This window comes from Anabrus simplex, chromosome 8, assembly GCF_040414725.1.
Source record: "Anabrus simplex isolate iqAnaSimp1 chromosome 8, ASM4041472v1, whole genome shotgun sequence".
Taxonomy (NCBI): Eukaryota; Metazoa; Arthropoda; class Insecta; order Orthoptera; family Tettigoniidae; genus Anabrus; species Anabrus simplex.
In genome coordinates, this window is record NC_090272.1 from 76727484 (window position 1) to 76742942 (window position 15459).

The 15459-nt window shown below is 39.9% G+C and overlaps 1 protein-coding gene across 1 annotated transcript in view; it reads left to right on the forward strand.

Moving 5' to 3' along the window:
- Window positions 1–15459, forward strand: part of LOC136879303 (acylcarnitine hydrolase) — a 221895-nt gene that overhangs the window by 147264 nt on the left and 59172 nt on the right. Inside the window, exons 11-13 of the mRNA XM_068229051.1 lie at window positions 6424–6617; window positions 11792–11954; window positions 13944–14140. Coding sequence (XP_068085152.1) covers window positions 6424–6617; window positions 11792–11954; window positions 13944–14140 — 554 coding nt within the window. The remainder of the gene's footprint in view (window positions 1–6423; window positions 6618–11791; window positions 11955–13943; window positions 14141–15459) is intronic.

Here is a 15459-nt window from a genome sequence, read left to right on the forward strand (position 1 = left end):
TATAAGCCTTGAGCAGAACTTTTGATATAATTCGACAGGAGCAGGCTATGTGTTGGTACCGGGTTTCACCCTCTCTCTTCCTACTGTCATACATCACGACATTAATTTCATCTCATTAACAGCTCTGATGATTTTAACGTCAGTAATGGAATACGGTTGAAAAAACTTACTACAAAATTTCATCTCACTTCATACCCAAACCCGTGGAGGAACGCGACAAGGACTGAACATACAGCGAGCGACAGTTGTCATGGTAACGAACTGTTACCGGGATTGTTTTCATAAGCTGCAAAAGTGCGTAGTTATCAGCCCCTAATCATCTGGAAAGTAATGAAGATGACTATTGAAATAACAAGGAAAACGTGAAAAAAGATCACGCAAAGAATTAGGGTAAAATGGTATCATAAAAGAGCGAGAGAAATGTGAATGCCCTAGTAGCATCCAGCTGTAAGAGAGAAAAATTATTACATTATCAACAATAACATTACACTGACTGACTAATGTTGTTAATAGAGGTGTGCTTTGCCTCTCCTGCTGCCACTCATCTCCACCACATGGCATTACAGCTGAAATTACAAAAGCTAACCCCAACGATGGGTAAAAATAGCAAGTTTGAATACAAACCTATGATAGATATTTTTAGTTTCTAATTTATTTATTTATTTATTTATTTATTTATTTATTTATTTATTTATTTACTGCTATAATTGCAATTTATCAGCCAACTTTTGTGTTGGCAGACTCATCACACAGCGTGCCCTATAACAAAATGTGAATTTGATGCAGTGTCGTTTGTACGCCAGCGGGTATGTTCCGAGTACATCAACGTTCATTATTAGCAGCCCCGTGTAGGCCATCTCATTGCATCACATTATGTAGCAGTGTGTTGCGGGTCAGTCTACGACCAATTAGTGCTATGTCAGTGGCCGTGCTTTCTGTAACGTCTCCGTCCCCAGGGACCATTCAACTATAACTGCTCGTCGCGTTCAACCATTATAAGTCATTCGAATCTGGGATCTATTATTAGTTCTAATAGATTTTGTTCTCATTAACATATGTATTAACATTTATTACATATTTTAATTACATAATCTGTATAGCTATTATAGAATATCAGAAGAATAGACAAGCCCAAACAAAGATCATATTCCTTGATCTAGTAGAAAAAGTAAATAAATGTCTTACAAAATCAATAGAAAAATATCGCCATTTACTTGCACACACAGTACTCAATTATTTTGTTAAGGGAACCGGGAAGTGTGATATTCTCAAAAATTTCAATTTTCTATTCTGAGCTTAAACATTTTGCTAATCTTTCCTGGACAATTTGGTGTATCAATTATTGTGCTGAATTTATATCTGAGGCCATAAATTAGGTTTAAACATAACTCTGCACGCTGAATATCATTAGATGCCAGGTACAGTCAAACATTATTTCGGATTTTCCGCAAGTCATATTATTTGAAAGTTTGTGTACCTTTTTCTTAGAGACTATCACATTAGTGTATTCGACACTTGGTAGTCATTTACACACTAAATATATCTGCTTATGGAAGTAAATTTAATCAGATATCTTGATTAGTTTATGGAAGCCAGCTTGAAGAGCACTGAAAATTTTACAGAAAATGTCAGTTTTCAACTAGGGTATAAAAAGTACGTTTTCAACTTCTGTAAAACAATAGGAGAACAATTTAAGTTCAGCAGTTCAAAGAAGGTTTGAATATTACGCATTCAAAGTTTATTGGGACTGGTTTGAGTATTTTCTCAGAAAGAAAGGTACATCATTTAAGGAAATTTTAACAGTATTTTAAAAAATATTACTTAAATAATGTTCCTTCTAACACAAAATATTAAACATACAAGCTTCATATTATACCCAAATAATTACTAATGTATTCTGAATATACCAAAAGAACATTGAAGGAAGTGCCTCTTTTAGTTTCGGAGATATGTAACTAGACATCGAAAGTTATATTTTCCTATCGTTTCACACTTCCCGGTTCCCTTACCCTTAAATCTTCAGCCCAGAGGATGATTGGGTCCTCAAATTCTACCAAAAAGATTATAGGAGAAAGCGCAAAATCCGATAGCAGTGTCACTAAAAAGCCCTACAAGGCATGAAGGTGAATCAAGTAGTTTGCTAACGCCTTCTTTACCGAACCATAAAGATCTATTGCAGCACGACTGTCCCTGGTTTTCTTGATTAATATACGCAACAGTAAATGTTGTTGTTTACAATGGTAGATTTCAGTCAGAAGTGAGGAAGATCGTGTTGATGAAGAGTGCATATTGTAGCATCATTTGCAGGGTAAAGTTAAGAAGTAAATACTCAGATGAAGTTTCTATAACGTCGGGAGTAGTAAAGGGTAGTGTTATAGGTCCACTCCTATTTTCGGCATTTATAAACGGTCTGCAAAACTAAATTCGAAGTGAATCCAGATTGTATGCGGACGACTGCATAATATACAGAAAACATAGAATGATGGCAATAATAGGTTATTACAAACCGATCTAAATATACCCCGTAAGTGGGCACTCGATAACAAAATGAAAATAAATTCTCGAAAATGTAGTCTCATAAGAATGGGAAACATAAGCAAGGGTTCTTTCAATATTGTCTTGGATCGGACGCACCTATAGAGAGCGACTCATGCAACTTTTTTTTTTTTTTTTTTTTTTGCTAATTGCTTTAAGTCGCACCGGCACAGATAGGTCTTATGGCAACGATGGGACAGGAAAGGGCTAGGAGTGGGAAGGAAGCGGCCGTGGCCTTAATTAAGGTACAGCCCCAGCATTTGCCTGGTGTGAAAATGGGAAACCACGGAAAACCATCTTCAGGGCTACCGACAGTGGGGTTCGAACCTACTCTCTCCCGAATACTGGATACTGGCCGCACTTAAGCGACTGCAGCTATCGAGCTCGATACTCATGCAGTTACCTAGGAATCCACGTAAAGAGAGATCTAAAATAGGACACCCACGTAGGAAGTGTAATTTCTAAAGCGTACACGTCCTTACACTTCTTGATGAGGGTGCTAAAGGGCAGCACTTCCCAGGCGAAGGCGCAGGGTTATATCACTCATTCGGCAAGTCCCGGAATATGGAGCAGCCGTATGAGATCCATACCAAATAGGACTCCATAAGGCACTTGAGATGGTATAGCAAAAGGCTGCAAGGTTCGTCCTTAAACGATTTTAATCCCAGAAGTAGTGTGACAAGTATGATAGAAAAACTTAGGTGGAAGACACTCGGGACTAGAAGGAAACGAACACGGTTATGTGCCCATACGAATAAGCGAGCTTGAGCAGAGTTGAACAATCGACTAGAAAAGTCCTGTTAGATAAGTAGCACACATCATCCGCATAAAGAAAAAAGTAGATCGCAGAAAACTATGGTAAATATTCGTTTTTAAATCGGAAAATTGATGATTTGAAATGCATTACCTGCAGCTGCCTTAGAACCTTTTCCCAAAAATCTAAGGTGCTTCAAGAACAGACTACAGCATTCTGTAAACTGTGTGTAAATTTCTATGTGATGGTGTCATATTTTAATGCAACGCTCAACCCACTGTAAATTGTAATATTAAGCCATCTGAATTATTTAAGGTATGTGTGAATTTTCTGATCTAGAAAGCCAAGAATAATGGCCTAGAGGATCCGTCGTGCTGAACACACGACACCTCGTAATCTGCAGGCCTTTGGGCTGAGCAGCGGTCGCTTGGTAGGCCAAGGCCCTTCGGTACTGTTGCGCCATGGAGTTTTTTAATGTGTGAATTTGTATATGAACGTGCTGTATTTGCAATGCTAAGATAACAGTAATTGGTCTGCCAGTCTACTATAATTCATAGTGTAAAATTATGAAATACTCAAGGTACGTGTGAATTTGTAATGATGATGCTGAATTTAGAATGTTAAACTAGTAGTATTTCTTGTAATATTTTCTTTCCATGGAATTGCTTGTTGTTGTTCTTGTTGTTATTCTTCTTGTTCTTGTTTAATTATGTTTCAGTTTTACTTAACTATCACACTACTATAAGTGACTAATTCTTTTCTTTGGGTTTAGGCCATCTGTGGACCACGGTGCTTGTGTTCTGTGTTTTTGTCGTCGTCTGCCCCTTTTAGCGTACTGGATTGTGTTCTTAGTGGCCTCTTGAGCCTTCCTGTTGGCCCAGTATTCCTTCATTTTATCGCTGAATTCTTTCTTGCGCTCCTCTGACCAGTTCCGGCTCCTTTGTTTAGCTGATGTAAGGGATGTTAGGAAAGGTTTAGTTTTGACCATTAAACGGTATGCATTCCTGTTAGTTATGGTGGCTTGATTAATATTAAGCTCTGCAAGATTTTTGTCCACTTGCTTATTCCAGGGGAATCCAGTAGCTTTGCCTTTGTTAGCAACCTTGAAGATCTTATGGGATAATCTATTAGGATCCATTCTGCGTAAGTGTCCATAGAAAGTCAGACGTTTCCTTCTGATGGCGTCTATGAGGTTTTCTTGATGCTGGTAGAGCTCATTGTTGGGTTGTACCATCGCCTTCCATCTGGCAGGATCCTCGGCCCTATTATTCTTCTCAGGAATTCCCGTTCTTGCACTTCCAGGGCTCTCAGTGGGGTCTTTTTAGTTAGGGATAGACATTCTGATGCGTAGAGGACTGATGGTCTGACTACTGCATTATAGTGTCTCAGTTTTACATTCTTTGATAAATGCTTTGAGGCATACAGTTTTCTGCAGGCATGGTAGGCCTTGTCTAATTTGATTTTCCTTTGTTCAAGAGCCATCGTTTCACTTAGGTCCTCCGATATCCACTCTCCGAGGTACTTCACATTTTTTGCTCTCTTGATATGCTATCACTGACTCCCATTGTTGTAGGAGCATCTTTGATGTTGGTGATAAACTCGGTCTTTCCAATGTTGATCACGAGGTCCGCTTTAGCTGCTATAGAGTGCAGTGTTTGAAGCTGCATAGTGGCTTCATGCATGTCGTTTGCTAATAAAGTAAGGTCATCAGCAAAGGCCAAGCATGGAAACCTCAGGTTGTCTGATTTAAACCCCATCCTTAATCCGGTGTTCTCAGGTAATGACCTGGGGCATTCTCTTATGATCTTTTCCAGGACATAGTTAAATAATATGCATGAGACACCATCTCCTTGCCTCACCCCTGTTTTGATTGTGAAGCTCTCTGATAATTGACCTCTTAACTTAACTTTGAAAGTGGTGTTGTGCAGGGTGGCTTGCACCAACCTATTATTTTTTTCGTTTCGTAATTATTATTATTATTATTATTATTATTATTATTATTATTATTATTATTATTATTATTATTATTTCAAGATGTTTAGTTTTATTGGTTTTATTTTCTAATTTCAAAATTAGTAGTTCACCAAACATTCAGAATAATATGCCTACGCTTAGTTTTACTTCACAGATAACTTATATCTACCTCAGGAATATACTCAATTTGCAAATAAAATATAATAAATTTTGGAAATGAGTCGATTTCAAGGGCAAATCATGGAAAAGAGGAATCTTCTATGTAGGTGTTGAGGAATTGTCGCCGTCTGAAAAATCATGACACAATTGCAGTTGTAATATTTCAACAAACTAATCCAAATCAATTATGTTAAGGATATCATCTTAAACCAGGGTCTCTCAAATGCCTAAAATCTCACGCGTGCAAATTGCGGCGCAGAGTTCCTGTGCACAGTGCATCGGTTCCTCTCGGCTCGGCTCGCCTTGGACCAACGCTTCGTCTCTGGGCTACTCGGCTAAGCTCAGCTCAACTCAGCTCGGATTTGGAGCGCTACGGAGCAAGTGAGGAAGAGGGAGACAGGCGGAGCGAGCGAGACAGGCGTGGGGAAAGAGAGAGACAGCGTTATTGCTCCAAATCGAGGAGTGGGGGTCTGCACTCTGGTCAATCAAGCGAAGTCGTCTCTTTTGCACCGTGCACAGAGAGGTCCTGTCTTAAACTGCAAGTGCTCCATTTTTGTCTCTTTTAAATAAAATAGCATATAAATAATGTAATTCACTTATATGCTTTGTCAGTTTAGGCAATCTCCAATTATGGGAAAAGCGGAATAAACAATGCTATCAAAAATGTAAATATTCAAGGCTAACTTCCTATTGCATAATATATACCACGTAAAGAACGCTCTATATTTTTATGTACGATTGACTTAAAATCACTTACTTCTTTTATATCATGTAGTTACATGAAATAAGTTGGCGAGGCGATTGCTAGGGCACACTAGCATAGAGAACAAGCCGCTCGGCTTCCAATTTATGTGTACCGATCTGGAATCGTGGTGAATTCGGGTGGTATTTAGAAAGGTCTACAGGCGACAGGAAACGCATGCAACTGTAATTACAGCTTTTATTTCATTTTCAGAACAACCACTTTAATTTGTTCTTTGAACTCCTGTTTCTTGATGCAGGTACTTTTCATCGAGCCATTCTGATGTCCGGGAGCGTAACATCACCTTGGACACGAGCCCAGCACTCCAGCAACGCTTCTATGGACATTGTCCGCAGCCTGGGCTGTCTTGGTAGCAGTACAGAAGCTGTGCTACAGTGCTTACGAGGAAAATCCGTCGCCGAGATTCTTCGAGCTTTCGAATCCCAGTACAACGTGAGTATCAAATTTTCAGTGACACACTGTTCAAAATATATTAACTGCCCAAATTATACTTTATTCTCAGTTGAAGGGTTTGGTACTAGAAGGGTGCTGTCATTTTAGGAAAAATGAGTTAAAGATATTTTCTTACGTACTTGATTAGTTAAGTATCATACGCCATCTTTTTAGAGCACTTTTAAGACTTTAAAATACAAATTCTTGGTTTGGGAGCATTACCTCTTGTACAGGATTAGAAGGGAACTATCTGTAAATACGAGCAAATCCATCTAGAATAAAATATCTCGGGAAAAAATGGAATTTGTGTCTACGAACAAGAGATTGGAATTCTGGAATGATTTCTTAGCAGAAGAGGAAACACTAAGAAATAAGAGAGCACAGTCACGGATGAAGATCAAAGGAAAGACAGTGGGAACTACGTACATTTAGTAGGTGCTAGAAACATATAATTGCTTACATTCGGAAGATAGAAGATTCGAATCCCCTTCTCGGCAGCACTGAGAACATGTTTCCGTGGTTTTTCATTTTCACACCAGGCAAATGCCGAGGCTGTACCTTAATTAAGGCCACGTCCGCTACCTTCCCAATCTTAGCCCTTTCCCATCCTTCCGTCGCCGAAAACCTTCGACGTGTTAGTACGACGTTAAATAAGTACCAAAAAAACTGTAATAGTTTGTATTAGCAATAAAGTGTGCTACAAATATCACTATATATTTTATGAAACATATAAAAATAGGAAATGTACATATTTTTACATATTGTCATATTTTTCTATCGTGTACAGTTACTGTCTGTATAATCCCATAGCTGCATAATATTGTCACAGTATTTATATTGTTAATAAATAATATATAATGCTAAATCGTTAGCATGCTGGCCTTTGGCCCAAGGGGTCCCGAGTTCGATTCCAGGTCGGAACGGAGAGTTTAGCCTAAATTGGTTAATTTCGATGGCTCGGCGGCTAGGTCTGTGTGACGTCTTAATCATTAGAATCATCGTAGGTAGGACCCCATCCGCATAGTCGCGCAGGTCTCCTAAACGGTGTCAGCTCGAAAGACCTGCAACAGGCCTCTTCGGAGGCCACACGCTACTATGTATGCTTTAAAAAGAAACCAGTAGCATAGTTCTATAAAATACAAGGTAGGGGCCAAATTCTGCCCCCGCACCTAATTTCGTCCCCCCTAGGGATTTCTAGTTTGCACGGTTGGTACCGAATGTTTATCCGCGCGTGCATGCGTAGTGTCATCCCGTTGTCTTGCAAGAGTTGGTTGTGTGCATCACGTTTAGTTTCCGTGTATAAAAGATTCATTTTTCATGCTGAGTTGCGTTAGTGCAGCATTAAAATCAAGAACTTGTTATTCCCAGAGTGAGCGCTGATACGTGTATGAAATACTGGACTGCATTTCAGTCGTGTGGTGTATGTCCTAGCGTGTAGTCACTACAGTTAGGTGGTTGGCGTGAGTTTCTGTAGCGGCCATTGTAATAAGTCAGGGAATGTTCGTAATTTCATCACCCTTCATTTTATTATTTATGGAGTTATTTACTATTTTCAGATGGGAAAACTCAAGCAGTGGGATAAGGAGGCTATGAAAAAGACTATTAAGGCAGTGGGGGACAAGATAATGGGTTACAAACGTACAAGTAAAGCGTTTAACATCCCACGAGCAACCCTGAAAGACTATGTTAAAAGTAATACCAAGAAAACATTTTTCATAAGTGGCCTTCAAGTAATTTATTAGAGAGAAAGTGTTTGGTAAGGTTAGAAAGGAAAAATGTATTAAAATTAATTGTAATTTTCATAAATTGGGTGAGAGACGAAATTACGAACACGTATTTGGTAGTTTAGTACTTGTAGTGCTTATATTTATGTCAAATATTGACTACGCTACGTCATGACAGTTACTTTGTATCTTGCCCGTAAGTGGAGAATATATTCAGTAATATATATATATATATATATATATATATATATATATATATATATATATATACAAATTTCTAGCCTTGTCCATAAGATTTCTGAATTTCTACAAGTCCAGATTTGTCAAGGGGATGAAATATGGTCCCCCTACCTTATAGATCTAAATGTCCTAAAAATATTGTGTCACAGATTTTATAAACGAAATCGACTTTCAGACTATTAGGTCGTAATAATAATAATAATAATAATAATAATAATAATAATAATAATAACAATAATAATAATAATAATAATAATAATCGTATGGCCTCAGCTACCGTGTGCAGACATTTCGATTTGACGCCATCTGGCTGTCTGCTAGTCAATTTCGACGTTCCGTTTTACTCTAGGTCCGCTAGATGGCAGACAGAGTAAACCGGATCTCTCTTGGGCGTCTATGGCTGAGATGTAATTAATTTTGTCGGGTAAATACCAAATGTGTCACCAGAGATCTTTTACATGCCGACATCGTACAACATGGAGTATCGAATGGACTTTTTTCCGCCCTTCAAAAATCCGACTACCTCTGCCGGGTTTGAACTCGCTAGCTTGGAATTCGGAGGCCGACACACTACCACGGATCCACAGAGGCAGCTTATTAGGTCGTGTTACCTACATATAGTTCGTATTAAGAGATGTTAAGTAAAGAACAAAAATGGCCAACCGGACATAATGAAGGTCGATTTCGATTGCGGTCGTGAAAATTCAATGTTCAAAGATTTTTATAAACTTTCGTTTTGCTCCCCTGAAAAGTGACGAAAATTCAGTTAGTACCCTTCTAATACTCAATTCTTCAATATTTCTCAATTCCTAAACGCTCAGACCCAGAGCAGCCCTCGCCGTAGGACGGGTGACGCTCCTTGACCGGCTTGGATGTGTGAGCGAGTGTTCAGCGGGCTAGCATATATGGTTACATGAGACATGATGCTTCTGAAGGGAGTTAAACATGAATTTGATCCCTTTTTTTTCTAGTTGTTTTACGTCGCACCGACACAGATAGGTCTTACGGTGACGATGGGACAGGAAAGGGTTCGGAGTGGGAAGGAAGTGGCCGTGGCCTTAATTAAGGTACAGCCCCAGCATTTGCCTGGTGTGAAAATGGGAAACCACGGAAAACCATTTTCAGGGCTGCCGACAGTGGGGTTCGAACCTACTATCTCCCGAATACTGGATACTGGCCGCACTTAAGCGACTGCAGCTATCGATGTCGGTAATTTGATCGTTAAACCCTCTGGGTCGGCTTTCTCTTCATTCAGTACATGTTAAAGAAACCGTTTTCCTCTGACCGGTCTGAAAACAAGCCATACCTATCTCGGGACCAAAATTACTGGATTATGGTTGCTACCAGGCAATCCCCATTCTGACGGAAATGCTACTGCCGAGTTACGAGAGAAGGTAACGTCATTTCTTATGTCCTTGTGGCAATGTTTCATCAACATCCCTGACAGTCCACAGGACAGTCATAAGCTATGCATGAGACGTGAGGTTGAACGTTTTAAACACAGGCTGTACCGACGCTGTTAGATACGAGTTGCCGTCGTTATCTCGCATCTTATAATGACGTTTCTTGCTGTTAATTTCAACATTGTTTATTTTGCCGCATACTGAAATTCTGAGAACTCCTATATCTAAATGGGCATGGGTATCCGACAGCAGAACATTAACAGCTCAAATTATTGATATAAATATGTGTTAGAGCTGGGAAAATGACAAAAAGTGAAAATCCACAGCCTGTTGACCGGATCAGTAACGAAATGAATGAAGGCCCCATCTAGCAGCGAAGATAGGAATTGCGCCGGCTGCCGAAGCCTGTCGCATTCCTCTGGGACAATGATAAATGACTAACAGATGAGATAAATGATATTGGGGAGTGTTGCTGAAATGAAAGATGATAGGGTAAACCAGAGTACCTCGGGAGATAGTAGGTTCGAACCCCACTGTCGGCAGCCCTGAAAATGGTTTTCCGTGGTTTCCCATTTTCACACCAGGCAAATGCTGGGGCTGTACCTTAATTAAGGCCACGGCCGCTTCCTTTCCACTCCTAGCCCTTTCCTATTCCATCGTCACCGTAAGACCTATCTGTGTCGGTGCGACGTAAAACAACTAGCAAAAAAAAACCAGAGTACCCGAAGAAAAACCTGCCCCACCTCCGCTTTGTTCTTACAGCTGTGAGTCATCTGAAAATTTGCTTAACGAAACAGTATCATATAACATCATGTGTTACGCGGTGTTACCTAGCAACAGTACCTTGAGACTGTATAAAAAGAGCTGCAGAACCATGAATCTGTATAAAGAGAGCTGCACAGGCCGTGGATCTGTACGTCATGGCCACCCATCAATACTTCACATCACAGACTGCACGGCTGTTTGGTAACATCTCATCAGACATTTTACTGAAAAACATATTTATTATCATTTGATTTTCCCACAGGGAAATTTAATAACTTCCTTATAGTAACATATTCTAGGTAGTTGAGCACTCTAGCTTTACTGTCTTTGTGATACAATGATAGCTAAATGGATGCCGTAGGATCATGGGATCGATCGAGTTCTAAGATGCTGCACATTTTCACGTCAGTTAAATCAGTTTCTAGTGATCCTCCGTGGCTCAGGCGGCAACACGCCGATTTCTCACCTCTGGGTTCCGTGGTTCAAATCCCGGTCACTCCATGTTATATTTGTGCTTGACAAAGAGGATAAGGGGCAGGTTTATCTCCGGGTACTCCGGTTTTCCCTGTCATCTTTTATTTCAGTAACATTCTCCGATATCACTTCAGTTCATCTGTCAGTCATCAATCATTGTCCCAGAGGAGTGCGACAGGCTTCGGCAGTCGGCACGATTCCTATCTTCGCCGCTAGAAGGGGGCTTCATTCATTCCATCCTGACCCAGTCTAATGACTGGAAATAGGCTGTGGATTGTCATTAAATCCGTTTTTGATCCACTGTGGAACGCTACAAGTATGGGATGTCTTAGTAAATACCGCTTGTTTAGATACCTGCAATCGCATCACCTCCTTCTCCGATACAAATCTCTGGCCTGAGAGACGGGTCGCCGTCTAGGAGGCCCGCCTCCCCCTTCAGGGGAGGAATTAAAACATTCACTTGTAGTTGTAGTAGTTGCTGTAAGGAATTCATCCTGTACTATAATAAATAATGTGTTAAATTAGCAAGTAGCTAAATATTCTGACAGTATGTGTTTGATGTTCACAGAACGGTAACTGGTCCGACTTGGTGCTGCCGGTTCTCGACACGTTCTTGCCTGAGAACGAGCAGTACCTACCTCGAGACCCGGAGGAAGTGCTGGACTCTGGTAGCTACCAGGCAATGCCCATTCTGACGGGAATTACTACTGCCGAAGGAGCCGTCACCCTTTGTGAGTACCAATATGCTGTCGTAATTATACTGTAGATTGAAATTGCGTGGTGTAGATATCACCCGTCAGCAAGCAAGCGATTTCAACACACCAAAGTGCTTCCTCTCAAACACTGTGGTCAAGGACACTCTGTGCCACAAGAGTTACGCTCAAGGTTTCATCTTGCCTTCCAAATAAGTTATTATCCTGTCCGTTATACTTACACGTTCTCTGATTGAGTTGTGTTTTGATTAGTTTCCATTCACTGTGTAACGAAAGTTTACAAGCAAAACACATTAAGTCAGTTTTCTTCCTTTTTGATATTTCCACTCTCTCTATTCACTGGTGATAGTCGTTGTGTAATTTCGATTACAGAATTTTTTTAACTTTCATTTTCTTGCTACGTCTCAAGAGATGAATCCCATCCAGGTAAAATACATTAATGCATTAATACGTTATTGCTTACGGTTTCCTTCTCTGAAGTTTCTCGCACAATATTGAACCTCATATGGCAGAATGTTACCGGCTAAAGTTATTTTATAAAATTTTATAAAATGATTTTTGACTTTCGGTCTTATCGACCATGCAGCCAGTTACACTTTTGTATTTTTCTTATTATTATTTGACTTGATGAATTATTGATCTTATAAATTTAAGACGCACACAAACACCCAGCCCCAAGAACCAGAGAAATTAACCAGATGAAGTTAAAATCCCTGATTCGGCCGGGAATCGAACACGGTGCACCCCTTCCCCGAACCGAAGGCCATTACGCTAACAATTCAGCCAAGGAGACGGACCGGCCAAAGTTCTACTTTGAAATATTTTACACAGCGGTTTTCGTCACCGTCACTGCATTACCCTACACTGGAGGGTTGCAGTTGTGTCTTAAGGTCGGTGGATGCAAAGTGGACACGGCTGGTCCGTGCTCCAACAGCTCTGCATTCCGACCGGTCAACCGAGCAGAGGAGGTGTGGCCACGGCTCTACACCTCTGTATTCGGGAGACGGGACAGGGCTGGACCTCACGGCTGGCCCTAATCGTCGGGTGTCCTGAGAACGCTTTTCCGTGGTTTTCAATTCTCCTACACTAAGGCGAATGCCGGGACAGTTCCTAGTATAGGCACGGCCACCAGTCCCCTCACCTTCACCGTGCATCTCCTTCACCGTAAACAATCTCCCGGCCTGAGAGATGGCGTTATCATCTAAGAGGCCCGCCTCCCCCTTCAGGGGAAGAATGAAAACGTTGCTTTTTGGTTTTTGGTCTTATTTAGTTGTAGTGGTGTCTCAACGGTGCACTAGCCGTCAGCATCTTGGAAATGTGTAGCAATCCAGCTGACAAACCCACAGCCGCACTGGAACAAAACGCTGGTAATTTCACTATTGAAAAATAGCCCCAAGAGCCAGAGAAATTAACCAGATGAAGTTAAAATCCCTGACTCGGCCGGGAATCGAACACGGTGCATCCCCTCCCCGAACCGAAGGCCATTACACTGACCATTCAGCCAAGGAGACGGACCGGCCAAAGTTCTATTTGCTTGAATGTTTTAGTATTCGCAATCGATAAAATTAAATTGTGGTTTCCTTCTCGGAGATCAATTTTTGATACATGAATACAATATCAGCTTTACAGCGCTATTCTAGATGTTCTAACAAACCTACTGCATATTTTAAAGAGAAATATTCTTGTTCTTATTCTGATAGTAAATATTGACAATCAAAGACTGTGAAAGCCTTAAAAACACTCTTTTTCTCAAACGTAACATTTACTACTTAGTGTGTTTTGCTCGTAAACTCACGAATTATATATCCACTAAAAGACACACATTTTTTTTTTTTTAATCTGCCCCTGTAAAGTTAGGTGCGGAAATATATATACCTATCTTCCGATCATCTCTCACCATTTTTTTTTTACAATGAACTTACTAATTTTAGTCACAGAAATAATATATTTCCTCATATGTTATCAACTATGGTAGACTTATAAAGTAACACTGTTATGTATCCGCAGACCAGTGGGGAGATCTGGTGCGCCAAGGATATTCCCATCTTCGTCAGTTCCTTGAGACATCAGCTATTCCTCATATCATGGAGAGGTACGGCTTCAACAAAGAAAAACGCAACGAAATTCGCGAGATCATCAAGTGGCAGTACCTGGAACGAGCACGAGAGGGAGACACTGGCGCCCTCCTCACACAAATATTGGAGGTAATAGAAATTTTTATCATCTTTCATAGAACTTATGGTGATGAAACTGACTGATAGAATGAGTAAACAACAAAATCGAACAAAATTTCAGCTCCCCCAAATCCATCTGAGTTGTTGAGTAGGTACAAGTATATTTGTATGGTTCACTAATTTTCGCACTAGCCACCTTAAAACACACCGGAATTGATGACACTAATCCATTTAGTTTATAAAAGTTATGTAATCCTCATTTACAAGAAATGGGGTTAGGTTTCGTTTACGTACCTTCGTTGAAAAATGCTAAAAATTATCAATTACATTACTCTTGCACCACCGTTTAAAATTATTTTCATCCCCCAATTTTTCGGATTTTCCTGGGATTGATTTAATTTTGTAGTATGGAAGGTTGGATGATTGAGGAAATGGTAGGATAGGTATCACTTCCCTAACAATAAATTCGGTTTCAAAAGATAAATGCACTCAACACTTAATAATAATAATAATAATAATAATAATAATAATAATAATAATAATAATAATAATAATAATAATAATAATAATAATAATAATTGCTCCATTTATTATTATTATTATTATTATTATTATTATTATTATTATTATTAGCGAATTCTATCAATATTAGAAGACGTTAAGTAAATAACTCCATCATTTCTTCTGCGGGTTCTTCTTGTTTTCCCGATAAGTTTTCATTCTTTCCGAGAAGGTTTATTTACGTTCTGCCGGCCACTTTGGTCTGTACTGTTTTTGTAATAATAATAATAATAATAATAATAATAATAATAATAATAATAATGCTATTTGTTTTACGTCCCACTAACTATTTTAAGGTCTTCGGAGACGCCGAGGTGCCGGAATTTAGTCCCGCAGGAGTTCTTTAACGTGCCAGTAAATCTACCGACACGGGGCTGTCGTATTTGAGCACCTTCAAATACCACCGGACTGAGCCAGGATCGAACCTGCCAAGTTGGGGTTAGAAGGCCAGCGCCTTAACCGTCTGAGCCACTCAGCCCAGCGTACTGTTTTTGTTGTGGTTGCTCTGATGTAGCTTCCCAATTGTTTACTTTGTGCCTAAAGATGTCTCTTTCTAGAATGTCTGTTGAACTTATGTTCGCGTCTTTGAGGTCCTTTCGAAGTTCGTTAAGCCAGGGTGTTGAGTTCTTAAGCGAGGTTACGTAATCTATTATCCTTTTTTGTCAACAGATTTGGTCTAGCGCTGTGGTGTCATCACCCTGAGCTCAGAGCCAGCTCAGAGGTGGGTGTATGTGTCCATCCTAAAACACTCATCATATTCAGACAACATACCACACTACCAACCACCA